Here is a 22,210-nt window from a genome sequence, read left to right as displayed (position 1 = left end):
GGTCCTCTAGCATGGCCAGGCAGCACTGCACAAAGAAACGACTGAACGTTGTGACTTAAAGTTCAATCTAAACGAACGCATTAGAAAAGAACATTCGCCATCTCATTCATATGAACTTTCGATTGGGCTCTTCTTCAGGCTAATTAATGGTGCAAAATTATTTCTTCTTGTCCTCTTTCTTCAATCTGGTAGCATTGTGAGACAATTTTTATGTCACATTTAAATCCAGCTAACAGGGTCCGTATTTTCCTTGGCCTGGAGTTTTGTTTTTTTCTCCGATAAGCTGCAAACAATTTATGTGACTTCAGAGATCATGGAACTTTGGGTGGAAGTAAATGTCATTCATCATTGCAATGGACCCGAATCTCTTCATTTGTTTTATATCAGTTCATCAAACTGTCCCCTTCCGGAAAAGTCTTGGCTGCAGTGAGGCCATGTTGCTGACTCGCTGATGTGAAAATTCTTCATCTATACAAGTTCAGACGAGGCTTGTCAACATTTAAAGTAAAGTTTATTTATTAGTTACAAGTAGGCTGACATTAACACTGTAATGAAGTTACTGTGAAAATTCCCTAGTCACCACACTCCAGCACCTGTTTGGGTGCACAAATAGAGAATTTAACACGGCCAATCCGCCTAACAAGCACACCTTTGGACTATAGGAGGAAATTGGAGCACCCAGCGAATCTGGTTGAAAACCACACAGACATGTGGAGAACGTGCAGGTTCCGCACAGACAGTGACCCAAGCTGGGAATCGAACCCAGGTCCCTTGTGCTGTGAGGCAGCAGTGCTAACCACTGTTCCACTGGGTCACCTCATTTCAGCTGTGACAAGAAAGAAAACTAAGTTGATGGTCTTTTAGGACAGGATCTTGAGCCCGTTTTCGCCATCCATGGGAATGGCAATGTGAGTTCAAAATGTAGAGAGTTTGGAAAAACAGGATTCTTGCCTGCACAATGGCCTTTTCCAATTTTGAGCTGAGCTTCCTGGCAAATTGATGTGGAACCCACCAGGGAAGGGAACATATGTAATTTCAATGCATCAGCATATCTTTAGTGAGGACTCAGTCTGGATATTGAGCCTGCACCAAACATTCAGATGGGCTGGCAGGACGTAATGCCACCACCAGTTACAACATGTCTAAATAAAACATGAACTTGTCACCGTCACCTCCGACATCGGAAATGAGCCCTCAGGCAACCATTATTTCCTGAGCAGTACAACATGCAAAGGGCAATAGGGAGAGTGCTGGAGGTGCAAAGAAGTGCAGCTCAGGGCAGGGGGTGAGGATTACTGTTGTCATTGGGGGAGCGGGGGAGGTGAGTGTGAGTTGCTCAGGGGGCTCACCTTACCTTCATTTTGGGTTGCCCCTTGCTCTGAGGGGATGCGCTGGTTGTCAAGCAGGCATCGCTTCCCAGTTCCTCCATGCTGCGCTACTGTTCCAAAAATAGTTGAGTGGATATCCTCCTACAGAACTGCAAACTGGGTGGGAGGCGGTCACAATAGAGGGGCAGTAATGGGAGCGACTTTGAGCTCCTGCGGTCCTGCTGTGTGAGAGGCCATGCTGCAAGGGCAGTGTGGAGATTTCAGTGATGTGGAGCTATTCTGCCTCATCTGCATTGAGACCCTGTCACTTGGGGAAGAAATGCAGTGAAATCTATAATTTTCACTCTGTCAATGGTGTGAGGCCAGGGGGGATTACTGGACAGAAAGTTCAAATCCACTTCCCTGTGAACTGGGACTCTCAGGTACAGCAGTGAGAGTGCATTGATTCCTCTTATGCAAGGCTGCTTAACTGCACAGCATTGAAGACCTCGAAGAATGAATTGTTTCAAAAGCTAATTGCATACCTCTCAAAATTCAGCAGTGTCTCATCAAGATGAATGTTGCTGCCAGAGCGACTAGCTGACAAATCTTGGTGGAGTCCAGCATGCCAGTTTAATGTCCAGCGCTAGATCTAGTTGCACAGTCTGGGAACAAAGGTTAATTTTTGGGACACAAACTCAGGAATGTACATGTGTTTTACAATTCAAGCCTCAGCTGTACATAGCTTGCACTGTAGAGAACCTCCAGCAAGGTAGGATGGTGATAGCTAGCATTATTCCCTGTTCAATATTATCTTTGGCACCATGTTTGACATTGTCCAGCAGGATGCAGACATTGTTGTCATGTGTTCCCTCTGATGTGCTATGCAAGGTCGAGATTTGTGTTCTTTTGCGGGTGGGAGGAGGGAAATGTGAGGGACGATAGAGGCTCAATACCATTCATCCTATTGCAGTACAGAGGAGGCTATGTGGGATTGTGGATGTAATGTCAGAGGGGGGTGGTGTGAAGGAGAGCAGAAATACACACAGGTAATGGGAAGCACTGGGATGGAAGTCACAGATGTATGGAGCGTTGAGAGCCATTGCTCTGTGATGACTCCTCAGCACACACGGTTGTGTTCTTACTCTTTCAGTGCATGATTCATGAGAATCATGGAGCCTGTTTTCTTTTGATTGGGATTGATCAGTAGCAGAGACAATGACATGTTGCTGCATGTGTCCAGCCTGCAGCTGTTCAGGGAGCAGGACCACACATGGAGGAACAATGTCGGAGACAGCGGCAGCCAAGAATCCTCCAGCGTTGATGTTCTTACCTACAAATACCCGAGCTGCTGTACCCGCAGAAGGCTGCATCTGTCCCAGGGACAATGGATCACCTCTGCTACATACTGCATGAGCTAGTACCACACGGAGCTGGAGGATATCCAATGCCTGTGGCCCTTAAAGCACAGCTGCTCTGAACTTTTACACTAGCAGTTCATTCCAGGACAGCACAGGGGGCATGTGTGGCATCTCCCAATCTGCCACTCACAAAAGTATTAGGGAGATTCAAGATACTCTTTATGCCAGGGCTGAAATATTTATCAACTGGGACCAGGTGAGCCAGAACGCCAGGACCATGGGCTTTGCTTGCCAAACAGGGATGCGCCAGGTGCGAGGGCTGATAGACTGTACCCACGTGGTGTTTAAGTCACCATGGCAGCATTCAGGGACCACAAAGGATTCCAGTTGCTCAACATCCAACCTGTCTGTGACCACATCATGCAAGTGAATACCCGTTTGCCAGGAGGCGCCCATGACAGTTACATCTTGGGCTGCTCGCAAATAATCCCAGCAGTCTTTGAGGGAGAGCAGCGGCTGGAGGGACGGAGAGATGGTTCCTTGGGGGTAGCGGTACCCACTCAGGAGGTGGCTGATGACACCAGTGCAGAGGTCACAAACATCAGCAGACTCGACACATTGAGTCCCAGGCTCCTACGCACGTGTTGGTGGAGCAGCCAGTTGGACTGTTGAGGATGTGGTTCCAATGCCTGGATGAGTTGGAGGGTAGGTGGTGGAGAGGGCAGTGGCTACCCTACAACACAAGCCCCAGAGGGTCTCCTGCATTATTGTATTCTGCTGCATTCTCGACAACCTAACGCTGTAGAGGGGGGGACCACCTAGACCTGGAGGAAACAAAATCAGAAAACGCTGGAAAATTTCAGCAGGTCTGACAGCATCTGTGGAGAGAGAATAAAGTCAATGATTCGAATCCGGATGACCCTTTATCAGAGCCTGGAGGAGATGGGTGGGCACCAGATTTCCTCGGTCAAGGAAGATGGTGAGAAGGGCAGTGGGCTTGATGATGCCGAGCAGGAGGAAAATGAATGCTGGGCAGTGGATAGGACCAGGAATGTCCGACAAGCAAGGGATGCCCTGATCACCTCTTGTTTCAGGGAGAGGAGGAGTAGCCGGTAGTGAACTCTCCCACAATAGGTGTAAGGCCAAGCTAATGATGGAGTGCCACCACTATCTAACTGTTTGGTTGCATATTTTCAATAGCAGGAGGCTGAAACCATTGGACTGACTCTGCAGGAGAATAATGATGAATAGTAAGGAAGACAAAGTGATCCTTCTGTCATTCTCTGCAATATGTTCAACTCCTGCCTCACAGGGAGCTGCATGTCAATGAATGAGCACATCATGGAGTCCACCAAAGCTGGAATAATAGTTTCAGGCACTGCAGACCCTTCTATGGCTCGGTTTTCACTTTCTTCTTACACCCAAAGATAGACAGGCAATCAGCCTCTTCTGCCCGGGTGAAGAGATGCAGAATTGAACTGCTATAAACTTGATTAATGGGTAGGGGGGGAATGTGTTTCTGTGGGTGGGCCTGTCTGCAGCAGGGCTTCTTTACTCTGTCCTCAGTGTGGCAGAGACATAACACAGCTATTCTCACACTCCACAGGAATGAAGCGCTGGGTGTATGCGTGGATCTGTCTAATTTGGCGGCATGGAATGACAGGGTGGAGGCTCTGTGAGTGAATGGACTGATTTATTATTTGTTACTGTATACAGTGGTGACCTTTCTACACTAGTGCCTACTTTCACCCATGCCAACTAAGTGCCTAACACTTCTTAATCTTCTTCAATTTCCCAACTATGTCCAGGTGTTTCCCCAGGATCTGCAGCTCAGGTTGAGGAGGCCTGGTGACTTCTATGCTGCGTTGCTGAGATGGCCTTGGCAGCCCCTCTCCTTAGGGAGCCTGGGCCTTGAGGGCCCTGGCCTACTTTCGGGCAGCATGGGTATTGCAGTGCTGCCTCATTGTTGTGTGGGGCTACAGGTGTCACTCACAGGAAATGGGGATTCAGTTTGGCTGGAAACCTCAGATTTTCCTGGATGGAAGGCTCAGGGCTGTGCACCAACACATCCTTATCCCTTAGGTTGCCTGATGGGCTCGGTGGATTTCCATGAGATAGAGGGGCAGCTGGAATGAGGTCCAGAAGCCCCAGCATCCTCTGGCACAGATACCCGTGAATTCCCAATAGTGCTTGCACCATGCAGTTGAAGCCATCTGTACTGCGGATGCCAACCTCACCGTATTGGTCTCATTGTGCTGAAGTGACGGGACCATCTCCTGGGACAGAAGACAATGGGACTCTTCCAGTTGGCCTTGTAGTCCAAGGAAGGATGCTTTCATCCTCCTGCTGATACTCGCGACTCTCCCTTTGCAGCTCCAGCAGCTCTGGGATGACTGGGTCCAAAGCTACATCATCGGGCAGTGGTCCAGCAGAGTCCTGATCTCCGGCATCCCTCCGAGTGCCAGTTTCCTGGGACATCCCTGCCTCACCTGTTGTGTATCTTCAGCTGTGAGGTGCTCAGCAGTAAGCAACCCAGAGCCTGTTTACTTAAGCACATCCTTGCTGCTGTCTTGTCTCTATTTTGTTTTTCATTTATTAATTTTTATGGTATAAGAATAAGTTACACTAACAATTCAACATTTTCCTGACTGCGGTTTCTTTTTTTTTAATATTGGCAAAATGGCTTTAGGCACATTTTCTGGTTTAACTTCACCCATGGAGAAAACTCAAGGCTGCTTGCTGGTTTGGCAGCTTTCATTTCTTGACATGAAAGATGTACAGTATGGATCATGAAACTGCTCCACTAGCCATTCACCCTGCCTGACTGAACAATTTACTCTGCCTCTGGATCTGTGTTACTCTGCCAAAACATAACTTAAGTAGCAACAAAAACAGAAAAATGCTGGAAAATCTCAACAGGCCTGACAGCATCTGTGGAGAGAGAGTAGAGCCAATGTTTTGAGTCTAGCTGACCCTTTGTCAGGGCTGCTTTGACGAAGGGTCATCTAGACTCGAAACATTGTGTTCTACTCTCTCCACAGATGCTATGATGTGGAGATGCCGGCATTGAACTGGAGTGGACACAGTAAGAAGTCTCACAACACCAGGTTCAAGTCTAACAGGTTTATTTGGTATCTTGAGCTTTTGGAGTGCTGCTCCTTCATCAGGTGAGTCAGCTGATGAAGGAGCAGTGCTCCGAAAGCTTGTGATACCAAATAAACCTGTTGGACTTTAACCTGGTTGTTGTGAGACTCCTTACTGCGTCCACAGATGCTGTCAGGCCTACTGAGATGAATCAGCATTTTTCTGTTTTTGTTTTAGATTTCAGCATCCATCGTATTCTGCGTTTGTCATAATGTAAGTAAGATCTGGTTTTGCTGGATTTCCACCCTCTTCCCAACATTGGCTAATTCTGTCAGTTGTAGCAGTTTACATTTTCGTTGGATATGGCCATCAATGGAGAAGGCAGGAAAGGTGGATGACGAGATCCCTCAATGTCCGACATTGATATTCTCTGTGCTCCCGAAGCAGGTCCCTACAAAAGTTAGGTCCATGACTGCAGCTGAGAGGAAGACAAATTTTATATGCTCAAAATACCTATGGGTATTAGTATCTGGTGCTTTGTATTTTGAATTGTACCAGAACTGCGTTTATCAGAAATATTTCTCCTAACTGGGGAGGAGCAAAGAGGTCAGAATGTGTATTAAAAACTATGAGCATATATACTAAAAGTGCAAAGATAACCTGGGGCTATGGAAGTTCAGGTATAATCCTTCAAAAACATGCGTGTGCTGGAAGAAATATTGTAAGTTGTGAAGATCAATCTACTTAGTTTGAACAAATGTAAATTTCTGGCTGCAATTGGCTTCATCTATAATGATAACTTAGCATAAATAAGTCTAATACGTAGCGATGGTGCCTGCAGGCCTGTCAAATGATATACGCATCAGGATAGAATAAGCACACAGGAGAATGTCTTGGATTGCTGTGACCAGCAGGCATAGAATGCAGACATATCCTATTGCAAGGGTATCATAACATCTCATTCAAATATCTTCACCTTACCCATGTCATAGTCTACTTAATTTCAAACAAGGAGAGGAATTGTTTGGCATCACATTTTTTTGTATCAGCTGGTTCAGTAATACAGCCCCAACCACTTAAAACATCCACAAGGGGTTTCGTATATCGTCAAAAAATGGCTAACCATGATCTATTTGTATCAGTTTCAATTTGAAAGTTGCAGATTATAGTCTCTTAAGTAGTCTATTTATTTCAGGGAAAAATAGCTTTGTTTACTTACCAGTTTATACTTAATTCATCTCACCTATAGACCTTCTTTTCTCTCTTATCAGTTTGCCATGAATTGCCTAATCAATTTGACACAGATTGTAAAGGTAGAGTTGCATTGACCTAGATGACCATAGGCTGTGACTGGTGGTGATTTAACCTGGGGTTCACCACACCTCAGGTGAGGGGCAAGGTTGAGAATGTGGGACCTTCATGAATAACTTCAGCTGATATGGGAATTGAACCCTCGCTGTTGGCATCGGGAGTTGGCCATCCAGCCAACTGATCAAAACTTAGCACCCCTCCCTTTAGATCTGTATTGTCTATTTCTCCTCTTTGTTCTTGCCAAAATGTATCAATTCACATTTCTCTGTGTTAAGTTTCTGCCACTTTGCCATTCATTTTGTCAACTGGTCTCTCTGCTTTTGAAGGTTATCACTATCCTCCTCACGGTTCATAATGCTACCAAGTTTTGTGTCATCTGCAAATTTTGAAATTGTGCCTTCACACCAAAGTCTGGATCATTATGCACCAAGGAAGCCAGTGGTCTTAACACTGAGGCTTAGGGAACCACAAAATGTATCTTCCTTCAGTCCCAAAAAACAGCCGTTCACTCTGTTCCCTGTGATTTAGTCATCTTTGTATCCATGCTGTCACTGTAACTTTCATTCCATTGGCTCGAACTTTGCTGGCAAACGTATTATGTGTCACTTTATTAAATGCATTTTGGATATCCATGTATACCATGGATGCCCATGTACACCATATGATTGCCATGGATGCCCACGTATACCACATGTATACTATGGATGCCCATGTATACCATGGATGCTCATATATGCCACATGTATACCATGGATGTCCATGCTTGTAATTTTTCAGGGGGATTCTAAAAGTCAGTTTTTTTTATATTTCCTTTTTTCTTTTCCTTCCTCAATCAAAGCTTTCTTTCCCACTCTTATTTTTTCCTGTACCTAATTTGACATTGTATACACCACATTCAATAAATCCTCCCCCTTTGGTCCTTCTTGTGTTTATTTTCCAAACCATAAACATTATTGGTTCAGGGGTTGTCCTATCAGTTGCTGCCCTTTCAGCAGCAGAATGGACAGATGTTTTTTGATCTGAAAGGTATAGCAGCAAGTCTAATAACGTCAGGTACCATTACGTGCCTTATGACAGGAAATTCTGAAAAATTCCTGTTCCTAGCTTTGAGGAGTCTTTCATTAAGAGGATAAAGATTATTTAACATGTTGTTCAGAGGTTGTAAGTTCAAGGCTCACCCCAGAGACTTGAGCCTATAATCGAGATTGACAGTTCAGTTTGGAACTGAGGCACCGCTGTTACTTTTACAAATTTGATGTTAAACTCATCTAGTTTCTTTATTAGTTTCAAGGTAGGCTTACATTAACACTGCAATGAAGTTATTGTGAAAATCCTCTAGTCGTCACACTCCGGCGTCTGTTCGGGTACACTGAGGGAGAATTTAACATGGACAACACACCTAACCAGCACGCCTTTCAGACTGTGGGAGGAAATTGGAACACCTGGAGGAAACCCATGCAGAAACTCCACACAAACAGTCACCAAGCCGGGAATTGAAGCCTGGTTCCAGGCGCTGTGAGCCGGCAGTGTTAACCATTGTGCCACCATGTCACCCACTGTCCCTGCACCCTCTCAGGTAAACAATCCCCTAAAAGTATTCAAATAAGAACACAGTGATCTCCTGTTATTCTTCAAACAGCACCACAAAACCGATGACCTGGTAATGTTTTCCATTGCCGCTGTGAGATTTTTCAGTACACAAATACGCTGCCATCATTTGGATATTAAAGTTGCCTGTAAAACACTTTGCAACCCTTTAAATTGAATGTGTTGGAAGTGCAATTGTTTCTTTCTAATTTATTTTTCAGGGGAACTGACTGCTGCAGAATACAAGCTCCCCCTGCAGATAATATCCAGTATTATTTCTTTGTGAACTTATGTCTGTTAGGTAGGCAGAGAATGCTGGAATGGGCACAGGCTCACAGCTCAGCCCAATATACCTCAGCCAAATGTTCTAATATGGCTGCTGGATTGAGATTTAGAACATTAAAAATCCTCAATTCAGAGTTCAAAGCTGGAAATTAATGAGTTATAGAGTCATAGAGTGCAGAAAATGCCCTTCGGTCCATTGAGTCTGCACCAACAATAACTACCACTAAAGGCTCACTAATCCAATTTTCATGCACTTGTCCCATACCCTTGAAAGTTATGATAGTTCAAGTGCTCATCCAAATATTTTTTAAAGGTTGTAAGGTTTTTGGCCTTCACTGCCTTCCTAGGTGTGTAACAAACGGTACTTATACCATGTACAAGATTAAATGTTAACTGCTAAGTGGTGTTGCAGGAGACTGGGTTCTTTGTTCCAAATCAGTACCATTAACATGGAAGGGAAACAGACTGTCTGAATACAAATTCTGACAACAGCTGAGTATCCCAAAGACCACCCTGAAAAAATGGGGAGTTAGAGCAGCATAGTGACACAGTGGTTAGCACTGCTGACTCACAGTGCCAGGGACCTGGGCTCAATTCTGACCTTGGGTAACTGCCTGTGTGGAGCTTGTGCATCCTCCGAGTGTCTGTTTGGGTTTCCTCCGGGTGCTCCGGTTTCCTCCCATAGTTCAAAGATGCATGGGTTAGGTGGATTGACCATGCTAAACTAACCCCTACAAGATGTGCAGGTTATGGGTAAACACATGGGGTTACAGGGATAAGGCCTGAATGGGATACTCTATTGGAGGGTTGGTGCAAACTTGATGGGCTGAATGGCCTCCATTTTCACTATAGGAATTCTATGACTTATGACTCTATGAGAGTGGGGAGCCCAAGTCCTGTTCTTCCTGGCCCCTCAAAAATAAATTTTGCACTTAGCTGTGAAGGTATCTGCTCCGTACCTGCTCCACTTCACCAGGCAGAATGCCTATAGAGGACTCTTCACCTAGTTAAACCGCTTTGGGGTGAACGCTGGTCTACATGACTATTTACAAGGTTTTGGTCACTGCCTCAACTTCTCAACACAATCATGTCAATTGGAAAGGCCTTGGAGGGAGTTCAAACTTCCCTTTCATAAAATGGCAGCTATTCTGCTCTTGAGCAGAAGTTATCACTCAAAATAATTCATTCCAGTAAATGTGTGACAAGTAAACACATTGCTTTAACATGTTTTCACACAAGAGGCGTAGATTAAATAGTAAAAGATACAAATAATTTAGTTATGTAATGTAATTGCATTATGTAATTGTATGAATTCCGTAGTCAAGAGACCTGCGATCTTCAGGATTAGTACAGAAATTTTGATATTTTTTCATGAGCAAGGATAAAAACTCTAAATGTAAAAGCCAAGTTTAAACTTAGCCAGGCTGTGTAACGTGCAAACTGCAGAGTTAGAACAGACAATATTCATGCAGCCAGGCCTTGGACAATTAAATTCCCATTGACAGGCCTGGTGCTAATGGCCATAATGTTTTCTCAGAATGAACCTCCAGTGAACCTGCTTTGTTAGAAGAATGCTACACAGACTTTGTGGCCCCTAGCTTAGTATGAGGCCAGAGGCATAATGTGACAAGGACAGCACTTAACAGTTAAAAGTTCAAAACCATGTTCTGTGGCCTTCAAACATGGAAAGTAGTCACCTCTTTGGATCTTCCTACCATCTGCCCAATGCTAGTACTGGACACAGGCCACAGAACCTTCAAGAAGGCCACATAGAGGAGGATAAAAGAGGCAACCTGGGGCCCAACTCTTGTTGCTTTTGCATCTTCTTCAACTGTGTCTCCAGACAGACAGTCAAGCGGCACAGTGTCCCCAGGTGAATTGATTCATCCACCCCACCATTACCTAATGGGGTCAAAGGTCTGGGTGTCATATGTAAATGCCATCCAAGCATAAACCTTCACTCTCTTCAGCCCAGTTCTCTTTTGGGGACTGACAGATGAAAGGAAGAAGGCTGCACCCAGGTTTAGCTCTAACTCCCTCGAGGCTTCAATAAGAGGAGTACACTAACATTAGTATGTACTGTACCTGAGACTCCACGGAGCACACCAGCCTCATCTGTCCAGCCTGGAAGGAGGTAGCAGAACAGGTCAGCGTGGTCTGCAACTGCCCCTGCTATCCAGTGCAGGAAGAGGATAAATAATCTCATCCCACTACCCAGTCCAACAGGGTAAGTGAACCTTTAGATCACTAAAATTACACTCTCATCATGGCATCATGCAGTCAAAGATCTACACTCCCCAGGGTTCTCACACTACAATAGGATATTTATCAACACAGATCGCCTCACAGATACATTCACATCCCATGATCTGAACTGTCATCCTCAACCGTTTCACCACATATATGGGAGGCAATGTTTCCTCTGTTCCATCCTTTTTCATTATGTTTGTTCCTTTTACCTTCATGCAGGCCAAGCCTACCTACTGTAGGACCAATAGGTCCCAGATTGGAAAGGGACGGCCAACATCACAGATGTATCCAAATTTGAGGAGAATGCCACCAAACTGGCTGGTGACAATAGGGATTGTTCCTACGGGGAAAGTGAGATTGGTTTCTCCCAGCAACCTAGTAGAGATGAGGCCTCCCTGAATTGATCATCTGCTGACATTCACATTGAGTGACATGCAATCTGGTATTCTGCCGACTCTTGAAGTAAATCTGTCTTCTTTCAGGCACCAGCAAGACTAGGCAGAGGAGTACGACTAACATAAGGCCTAGCCCCCCACTCCAGCCAACCTGAAACAAGGATGCCGAGGAGCCATTTGAAAAATCACCCGCATTCTCCACCATCGCAGAGGAACACATCTTTGTGGGTCATTGTTTTAGATTAGACTTGGAGCCCCTTTCTGGAGAACTCCACTGATACATCTCCACAGCAACAAGTGGGGTGGAATCAATGAAAATCCCATTGATATCAGTGTGACCTGAAGAACTCACCACTGACCAATGGCATGCAGTCTCCCACTGCTGAGAAACACACTGCAGGGAAGCCAGATCTTGCTCAGGGTGTATGAGTCATGGGATCACCCAGAGTAACTGGCACAAACATGCATTCTGTGCTTCTGATGATCACACGCACACAGCGAGTAACATATTTAATGAGCGTTCAGGACATAGCAAATGGGGTCGCCACCATGGATCAGCCGAAAACCCAACTCACCTTTCATGAAAGTGATGAGCGAGAAATTCCAAACTGTTTTCCCAATGGTGGGAATCTGATTTTTGGCCATTGTCCAAATTTTCCAGCCCCACCCACCATGAAACCCACCATGGAATGGAGGAGAAAATTCCATCCCTTGTTTTTCCTTTTAATCATCTATATTTGCTTAGCTGATTTATAATTGTTTACTTCCTTCTAAACTGTGTTTGAATGCTTTACTTATCTAGCTGAATTTGGCTGTTTCCTGTTTAATATGTGTTTTGGAACCTGACTTTGACCTGAGTAAATAATCATTGGAGATGTTCATGGCGCTGCTGTGTCATGCTGACACACTTACTGCTGTGAATATTTTAATTACCAGGCACCTTACTATTTATTTCATCTCATACCTTTCTTCTTCATTCACCTGGCAGAAGAATTTCAGAAAATGAACAGCGACATTGGGTTAATGAAACAAAAAGGGGTTGCCTCATTCCAGAACTACCTCCGTGAAAAGAACAAGAAGCTGAAGGAGAGAGAAAGGTGGAACAATAAGTTGGAATTTATCCTGTCGGTGGTTGGAGGATTAATTGGACTGGGGAATATTTGGAGATTCCCTTATCTCTGTTACAAGAATGGAGGAGGTAGGCTGTTAAAAGCAAGCAAATGGCTATTATAGCAAGGACAGTAAAACTGTAATTAAAGCCTTAGTGAAAGCACAAGTAGACTATCATGTGCCATGTAGAGATCCAACCAATATGAAGAATTTAGCATGGATAGAAAAATGCTCTTTCACCGGCATACTGCCTTGTCATAAAATATCAATACACAGACTTGAGAAATTAGGTTGATTTTCATTAGAATGGAGGAGTATTTGTATTGGAAATATGGAAGAATAGGACAGAGTAGATAGGAACAAAAGCACAACAGAAAATGTTGGAGAAACTCAGCATCTGTGGAGATAGAATAGAGCCAACGTTTCGAGTCTGGATCATCCAGATTCAAAACGCTGGCTCGATCTCTCCAGATGTCCAACAGCTGAACAGGTCAAACACATACACAGAAATGAGCTCAAAATAGTCTTGTGCATAGGTTAGGTGTGGCACATTTTCCAAAAAAATTTCAATCATCCTTTCTTATGCCTTCCTCTTTGGCTGGTTAATTTAGTTGCCATGTCTTAGTTTATTATTCCAGTGACCTGCTTCCTGGATGAAAGGAGGTTTAGTGATGTGCAGCTGAGATGTTTTTCCTGCCAGTGTGAAGGTCGAGATGGCTCTTATCGCTGAGTGACCTGCTGTTCTCGTGTTTGTCCAAGGTCTGCAGCTCCCCATTTTCAGGCATTGCAAGCTACCCGAAAGTAGCAGGTTCTTCTGGGAGTTAACATCTGTGCTGACACCCTACACCATACATCTTGTAGATGATACATGCTGCTCCCACTACGCGTCCTTAACGGAGGGTCTGAATGTTTGTGGAAGGGATGCCAATCAACCAGGCTGCTTTGTCCTCGCAAATGTCAAGTTTCTTGAATATTCCATCACACTCCTAACTTCTGTCTTGTAGATGGTAGACAGGCTTTGGGAAGTTAGGAGGTGAGTTGCTCACCACAGGATTCTTAGACTCTGATCTACTATTGTAGCCACAGTATTTATGTTGTTAATCCAGTTGAGTTCTGGTCCCTCCCCCCCCCACAATAATGGAGTCAGTGATGGTAATGTCATTGAATGCCAAGGGGTGATTCTTTCTTGTTGGAGATGGTCGTTGCCTGGCACTTGTGTAGTGCAAATGTTACTTGGATATTGTCCATATCTTACTGCATTTGGATATGGACTGCTTTAGTATCTGAGCAATTATGAATAGTGCTGATCATTGTGCAATTATCAGCAAACATTCACACTTCTGGCCTTACAATAGAGAGAACATTAATGAAGCAGCTGAAGGTGGTTGGGCCTAGGGCATGACGGGTCAATTAGACTCCTTCTGTGCTGTAACCATTCTGCAAGTCTGTGATTCTGTCTGTTTTCTCATGTTTCTTTGCTGGTTTGATCTTTCATTTCTCTTATTTTCTTAACCTTGCATTTAGACAGCAAGTGTTCATTATCCTACCATGCACACCTCCTCTAGACAGAGTTCAACTTGTCCCATTCATTACCTCTGGCCTTGCATCATTGAGTCTTTTTTTATTTACTCTCTCCTTCCCTCCAACCTTGCCAGAGTCTTCCTTTTGTTCTTCTTCTCACCCTCCCCACTTTAACTTGCTCAAAAACTATTACATTTCTATCAGTTCTGATGGAAGGTCACAGATGTGAAACATTGGCCGGAATTTTTCAGCCATTCTTGCCAGTCAGATCTACTGGTCCACCAACGGTAAACAGCCAGTGGAGGGAGTCCATACTACGGGAAATCCTACAGACTATGGTGGGATCAGTCCAGAGATGTGCAGGTTAAGTTGATTGGCCCTAATAAATTGACCCTAATGTCAAGGGGATTAGCAGGGTAAATGTGTGAGGTTATGGGAATAGGACCCAGTTGGGATTGTGGCCTTGATGGCCAAAAGACCTCTTTCTGTATTGGAGGATTCTATGATTCTATGGTTCTATGACCAGAAGTTCCTGTCACCAGCCAATGATGGGCTATCTCTGCTAATGCTAAAGATGTGCCGGGGCATGTGGAAAATCCCACCCATTAACTCTTGCTCCTCTCCACAGATATTACCTGACCTGCAGGCAGCATTGCAACCACACCGCCCCCCCACCAAATACCTATCAGTAATTGACTTGATTGTGAGAGAAGCTGAGTACCCAACTTGGCATCTGGGAAAGGCTGCTATCACTTTGTTAGGATTGAGGGAGACTCTGTGAAACTATCCTGGCTTCTCTCGGAACCTATTGGACCTTGATGGAGAGAAATTGTTTGCCTGGTTCGATCTTGGGGTTAGGCTATGAGTAATTGGCTAAGTCTTGAGTTAGACTGGTGAGAAGCAGGTTAGGCCCCAAGCAGAGGATTCAATAAACGTGTATATCGCAATATCAATTCCAAAAGGGCCTACATCTTAGCACAGAGAAATTAGTTAATTTTCAGACATTTGATGAAATAGACTTTTTTTCCCAAAATGATTATTTTAGGAAGGGAAAACTTAATTTAAGGCATCTTACGCCAATCTAATTGAAATATTCAGTTAATTGTAGAGCATGAAAATGTTTAACAATGTATGATTAGTGGACTATTCATTGAATGAGTGAATGAATGTCTGTTCATTACTGTGTAACAATGTGGAATTTATTCCTTCCCATTCACACTTTTGACCCTTTCCAACGTAATCACCCTTTATGACGCTAGGCCCTTGCTGCACGTAGTTAATAGGAAGCTCAGAAAGGAATCGATTAGTTACAAAGAACATTGTAACTTCACTGTTTTAAATCATGTCACCTTGACAATAAATGTACTGTTTGAATGTTGATTGTGAGAGAGAAATCATAGCATCAGTTTTATTAATTTTACCATACTTGACAGGATCATTGGATCACAGATCAACAATAAGATGATATGCTGCCACTGTGGAATATATTATGTCAAAATTATTTTTTGATTGTACTCTTGTTCTTAAAATGGAGAAATTTAAAAATTATTAACATGATTCTTTTCACTTGGGGCTGGATTTGTGGGACTAAGTTCCAGTGACAAGAGCTGCCAGCCTATCTGATTGTCCTGAAGCCCTAGCAGTGCCAACAGCACCAGAATTCCATGGTTGCTGCTGCCAGGACTGCAAAGAGCCATCGGGAAGAATATTATGGTGACTTAAGATGGCTAAGTCCTGGGCTTTTAGGGCAGTGAAGAATCAGAGAAGTTGGGGCAGGGGGAGAGCAGGGTGGGAGTAGGGTTTTCTGAGGACGAACACAGTAACAAGTCTGACAACACCAGATTTGAAGTAAACCTGGTGTTGTCAGACTTCTTACTGTGTTTACCCCAGTCCAACGCCAGCATCTCCACTTTCTGAGGGCAGACACGAAGGAGCCAAAGGGGGTTGATGACACCCTGAGGGAGGGTGCCCTCACAGCACACAAGACAACCTCTGAGTGATGAGCCCACCCTTCCATCTTCCTTTTTCATGGAAGCCATTTCAATAATGGTCTTTGTACACTGCCCACCTGCCACTGCCCAACATTTTGTGGCAGCGGAAGTGGATCATATCCCTTAAGTGCCAATTAATTGGGTCTCAAATAAGCCCAAGGACGGGTGATCTAGTGATTGAGTCACCCATCCCCTGCACTGTAGGAAACAGGTCAAGGCTGGGCGAGAAGGCGATGGGCAGATTTTACGTGGCGTGAAGACATACAAGTATTTGTTTAATGCCTCTGTCATTTCTACATTCCCCATGATAATTTTTCTTTTCTCTGATTCTAATGGACTAATGGACTTTTGCTACTCTCTTACTTTTATATAGTTATAAATGTGTCTTTCCTGCTCAGTTTTTGTTTGGCATGGAATATATTTGTTAGGCATTTTGAATTATTTCTTTAAATGTTTCCCACTCTTTATTTATAGCTGTATCTTTTAGATTATTTACCCTCATTACCTTCACCAGTTCTCTCCTCATACCGCAGTAATTGGCTTTGTTTAAGTTTAAGATTCTTAGTTATGATTGGAAGATGTCACTTTCAAATTTAACTTCGAATTCATGGTGTTATGAACATTATTTCCCAGTGGAGCTTTTACTACAAGATTACAAATTAAATCTGCTTCATTGCACAATATTAGACCTAAGACAGCTGCATTTCTAGTAAGTTACAAAATGTATTGGTCCAAGAACTTATCATGAAAACATTCCCCAGCTTATCTTCTGGACCATTCATGCACATTTGATTGTTCCAGTCTATACAAAGATAAACGTTCCCGCAATTATTACATTGCTATTGTTACAAGCTCCAATTATTTCCCGTTTAATGCTCCACACAACAGTATAACTACTTCTTAGTTATCCACATTAAAGTTCAACGGTATCGATGTCACATAGCTGCTTTTATCCAACTTTTTCAACTCTTATTTGTGCTGTGTGTGTGGGAGCTGGACAACTACTTAATTTGGAGCTTGCTTTCATAACTCTGAAATCCAATATGATTCATTTCTTCTGCACAGGCGTTGAAACATTAAACATGTGCAGAGTTAGTCACATCGGATTATAGACTTAATTAATTCAGCTCAAAATCATCTTTACTTTGCAAGTTCGCTGTTTGGCAATTATGTTTATAAAAAAATCAAAATTAATTGTTGAATTAGATGTGAATAGTTGTCAAAATTTTGACAGGAAACACCTTTAACTGGTTCAGTACAATTAACTGTGACACTAACAATACGGTAAAGTTTTTTTTAGGATCATAGAATCCCTAGAGTGCAGAAGGAGGCCATTTGGCCCATCAAGTCTGCACCAACAACATCCTGCCCAGGCCCTTTCCCCGTAACCCCACTATTTACCCTGCTAATCCCCTTGACTAAGGGGGACAAAGGTTAACTTAGTATGGCCAATCTAATTAACCCACACATCTTTGGAATGTGGGAGGAAACAGGAATACCCAGAAGAAACCCACACAGAGAATGTGCACATTCCACATAGACAGTGACTCGAGGCCAGAATTGAACCCGGGTCATTGGCGCTGTGAGGCAGCAGTGGTAACCACTGTGCCATTGTGCCGCCTGCAAATTATTTTGCATTTTTTCTATCTAATCCAATAGAACTGTCCTACAGTGTCTATTGATGTTGCTAACAATATCTAGATGACTACCAGTCGTGAAAATATTAAGCACTCGAGGGGAACTTTTCACAATGTTAAGGAAATGGTAAATGATTTGCAGGATTGTAAATAATTCCCTTGAACAATGCCCGGAGGCTGAAACTCATTAAAGCAGCCAAGTCCTGACACTAATTATCATATGACATGTTGACGTTACAAGTCACATGAATCTTGAATCTATTCTAGCCTATCTCAGTCATTGTGATGCAGGTAAAATTAGGATCAAAATTGATTTGTGGCATGTTTTTCTATTTTCTTACACTGCATAATCAGAAATGTTATGTTGGATGTACATGTTGATGAATGACAGTACTATTAATACACAATTTATCCACGTGTGCATCTTGCAAATATTGGGGTGTCTTATTAATGTGATTCCTCTGTATGGCAAAGCAATGGCTTAGTGGTATTATCACAAGACTATTAATCTAGAAAGTCAATGAATGTTCTGGGGATCTGGGTTCGAATACCACCACAGCATTTGGTGGAATTTGAATTCAATACAAAATGTTTGGAATTAAGAATCTATTGATGACATGAAACTGTTGTTGATTGTCAGAAAACCCATCTGATTCACTAACATCCTTTAGGAAAGGAGATCTTTCCTTACCTGGCCTGGCCTACATTTGACTCCAGAGCCACAGCAATGTGGTTGACTCTCAACTGCCTTGTGAAATGGCCTAGCAAGCCACTCAATTCAAGTGTGACAAGGGATGGGCAATAAATCCTGGCCAGTAAGTGATGCCCATGTCCCATTAATGAGTAGTAAGAAAAACATTTCTATTCAATTGAAATTAAAGTACACCCATGCTTGCCTCTAAAGTGGTCTGGCTTCTGACATTATTTTAAATAGAGCTTTTGCATTTATTTTTCAATTATTTCTTGGTTCTCTCTTCACAAGAAAACATAACTCAGGTCATTGTCATTTTCTAAAACAGTGACACTCGCCAACATAATCATTCATATTTCACATGAATTATTGCCAATTGCTTCTTCTTAAAGAGTATACTCCAATGCATGATAAGACAGATGGGTAGAACATAGAATATAGAGCATAGAACAGTACAGCACAGTACAGGCCTTTTGGCCCTCGATGTTGTGTTGAGCTTTGTCCAAAATCAAGATCAAGCTATCCCACTCCCTATCATTCTGGTGTGCTCCATGTGCCTATCCAATAACCGCTTGAAAGTTCCTAAAGTGTCCAACTCCACTGTCACAGCAGCCTGTCCATTCCACACCCCAACCACTCTCTGAGTAAAGAACCTACCTCAGACATCCCTTCCATATCTCCCACCATGAACCTTATAGTTACACCCTAGTAACAACCACATCCATCTGAGGAAATAGTCTCTGAACGTCCACTCTATCTATCTCCCTCATAATCTTATAAATCTCTATTAAGTCACCTCTCATCCTCCTCCACTCTAAAGAGTAAAGCCCTAGCTCCCTTAACCTTTCCTCGTAAGACCTACCCTCCAAACCAGGCAGCATCATGGCGAATCTCCTCTCCAATGCTTCCACATTCTTCTTATAGTGAGGTGACCAGAACTGCACACAATATTCAAAATGTGATCTCACCAAAGTCCTGTATAGTTGCACCATAGCTCGTAAATTCAAATCCCCTGTTAATAAATGCTAACGCACTATAGGCCTTCTTCACAGCTCCATCCACTTGAGTGGTAGGTCTAACAAACTGGTTTGTTTCTCAAGCGATAATTGACAGTTGAAAACATTCCCATGGTATTGCATGCCTTCTCCAGACATCACTTCAGTTCAGGGACTTTCAAAGCTTTGGTCTTAGAAAGTCAAGGTTCCTGTCCTTGATGAGATGAAATTCCACCAAACTGTAGCTTTTTTTTGGGAGGAAACATTTTTCTAAACGGAATGATTAACTTGTAAGAATGCCGGTATTCCAGAACAGTTAAAGCAACTCAGAAGTAAATATCGCAAATAAATTTACAGGATTTTCCAGGCCCCCAACTCTGAGACTGGAAATTCCCTTCTGAGGTCAACAGACCTTTAAACGGATTGTCCGGGTTTCCATTCTGCCTGCGACTATATGCCTATTAGGCAGGACTGGAAAACTTACCCTGCCGAAAAGAGTTGAGACATTCAGGACCAAAGTATATTTATGTCCACGCTGATAAAAATGTTTGGTTAATGCTTTTTACTATCTGCTTCCATTCAGGTGCTTTCCTCATTCCATATGTTTTATTCCTCTTTACTTGTGGAGTCCCAGTGTTTTTTCTTGAAATTGCCCTTGGACAGTATACTAGTCAAGGTGGAATCACAGCTTGGAGGAAGATGTGCCCCCTCTTTGAGGGTAAGTTGCTAAAGGAAGGTTCAACATGATCTGAAGAAACTAGCAGTGTGTATCGGAAAGTTTTTAGTCAGCGGAGATAAAGAAACAGAACTGGAAAACTATTAGATATAACTACATTTTAGAGTTACTTGGTTTGTTCTCCTTTTTAGATTGTCCATTATTTTAAGTTTTTAAGTTTATTTATTAATGTCACAAGTGGGCTTACATTAGCACTGCAATGAAGTCACTGTGAAAATCCCCTAGTTGCCACACGCCGGTACCTGTTCGGGTACATAGAGGGAGAACTTAGCATGGCCAATGCACCTAACCAGCATTGGCGCTGTGAGGCAGCAGTGCTAACCACTGTACCACCATACTCCCATCATTCAGTCCCAGCATCAAACCTCAGTGGTTGCTTATACTAAACATTGTTAGAACTAAGGAGAGTTAAATTGATGTAATGGTTATCTGAATTCAGACTGGGGGCATATCAACAAGCTGCAACAGAGAATGATATAACTTCATACTGTGCCATGATTGCTCCTATAGAGCAATTTAGCAATCCTGCTACCATGAAGCTGCACCACTTTCTGGTCAGTGTGACTGGGTAGATGATTGCTTCCATGGGGTAAGAGGCTGATTTTGTGTGACAACCAGTGTTCCATCTCACCATAACTGTTATCTTTTTGGATGTGGTAGGACTGTGGATGCGGTGTTTTTCCAACCGCTAGTCTATAGCGAGCTTGATCTCAGATTCTAACTGACTCTTCTGGTTGGAGATCTGGCAGATGGCTTTGCTTGTGATGCTTGTCATAGTTTCACATCCAGATAGAAGGATAGATGTCCTCTTTCTCAGGGTGACAGCGAGCTCCAGCCATAAAATGGATCATTTATCTGCTTAGGCATTTTAGGATAGCCAGATGTCCTTGATGCAATCGCAATATGTCAAGTCTCAGAACTCTTGAAAAGACCACTGTCTCATCAACCACACTGAGGTGACCTCTCTGTTCATGTTATTGTCTGAGATTGTGTGGCATGTATGCTGGCCATCCTTTGACACAGAGCTCCCTGATCTGGACAGCTGAGTCATGGCTGGTAAACTAGTGAGGACCAACTCTCCCAAAAGAATTTTAAGTGTCAAATTTGGTAAAACTGAAGTAAATTCTTCTCTGCAGATCTTTTCAGTGGGAGTTTCAGAATGAATCTCCCGCACTGTGCACTGCAGCGTGCTCTAGCATGAATCATGCTGAAAATCTGTGGGGGGGCTTTTCCCCCTGGAGAGGCTGGCAGTATAGCACTGAACAGGCTACATCTCACGCATCAATCTGTCAGTGCGGAGATTAGTGCATGCGTAGTAGTCCAGCACTGCCGGCCTCCCGATCAGTGGCCAGCACAATCGCTGGCCAGCCCCATGGCCCTGCAATGGTGCCCATCCATCCCCCTCCCCTTCATCTCAGGACTGCTGGCCTTAATCCCCAGCCAGCCTCGACACCCCCCTACATACCCCCAATGCCCCGATCCCCCAACCCCCTCTGCCCCAGCAGCCCTGATCACCTGACCACCCGCACCACTGCCTCATGGCCTGCCCCAATTGCTGGCCTCCCTCACTCTGTCACTGATTTCAATGCAGAGTGGCAGTGGGACCCCCCTCCCCCATTCCCACTGATCTCCCACCACAGATGCCCTGCCCCATTTAGGCCCTGTTCCACTGTGGACCTGCCCCTTGGCACTGCCCGATGCCCTGTGCGCAGTGCCAAGATACCCACGGGCATTGCTACTTTTCCTCCTGGGCAGTGCCAGGGGGACAAGTGGGCACTGCCAGACTGGCAATGCTCAGGTGGCACCCCCCATTACCCCCCAGTCACCTGGGGGCCTTGATGGCCCCTTTTGACTCCAGCAGGGTCAGGCTGCCAGCTCCCCTTTTGTGGGAGAAGGATAGGAAGAAAGAGGTCACTTGTGGCGAGAGCCCACTTGTGGGGAGCTATTAT

At 43.9% G+C, this 22,210-nt stretch overlaps 1 protein-coding gene across 1 annotated transcript in view; it reads left to right on the top strand.

Annotated features, from left to right (window-relative positions):
* The first annotated feature begins 12,429 nt into the window (after positions 1-12,429).
* LOC145344132 (sodium- and chloride-dependent GABA transporter 2-like) overlaps positions 12,430-22,210 on the top strand; it is a 70,958-nt gene continuing 61,177 nt past the window's right edge. Inside the window, exons 1-2 of the mRNA XM_080191004.1 lie at positions 12,430-12,778; positions 20,109-20,243. Of these exons, the coding sequence (XP_080047130.1) occupies positions 12,583-12,778; positions 20,109-20,243 (331 nt within the window). The 5' untranslated portion in view covers positions 12,430-12,582. The remainder of the gene's footprint in view (positions 12,779-20,108; positions 20,244-22,210) is intronic.

Source organism: Carcharhinus amblyrhynchos, chromosome 6 (genome assembly GCF_965287045.1).
Source record: "Carcharhinus amblyrhynchos chromosome 6, sCarAmb.v2.hapA, whole genome shotgun sequence".
In the NCBI taxonomy this organism is placed as follows: Eukaryota; Metazoa; Chordata; class Chondrichthyes; order Carcharhiniformes; family Carcharhinidae; genus Carcharhinus; species Carcharhinus amblyrhynchos.
This window is presented reverse-complemented; position numbering and strand designations above follow the sequence as displayed.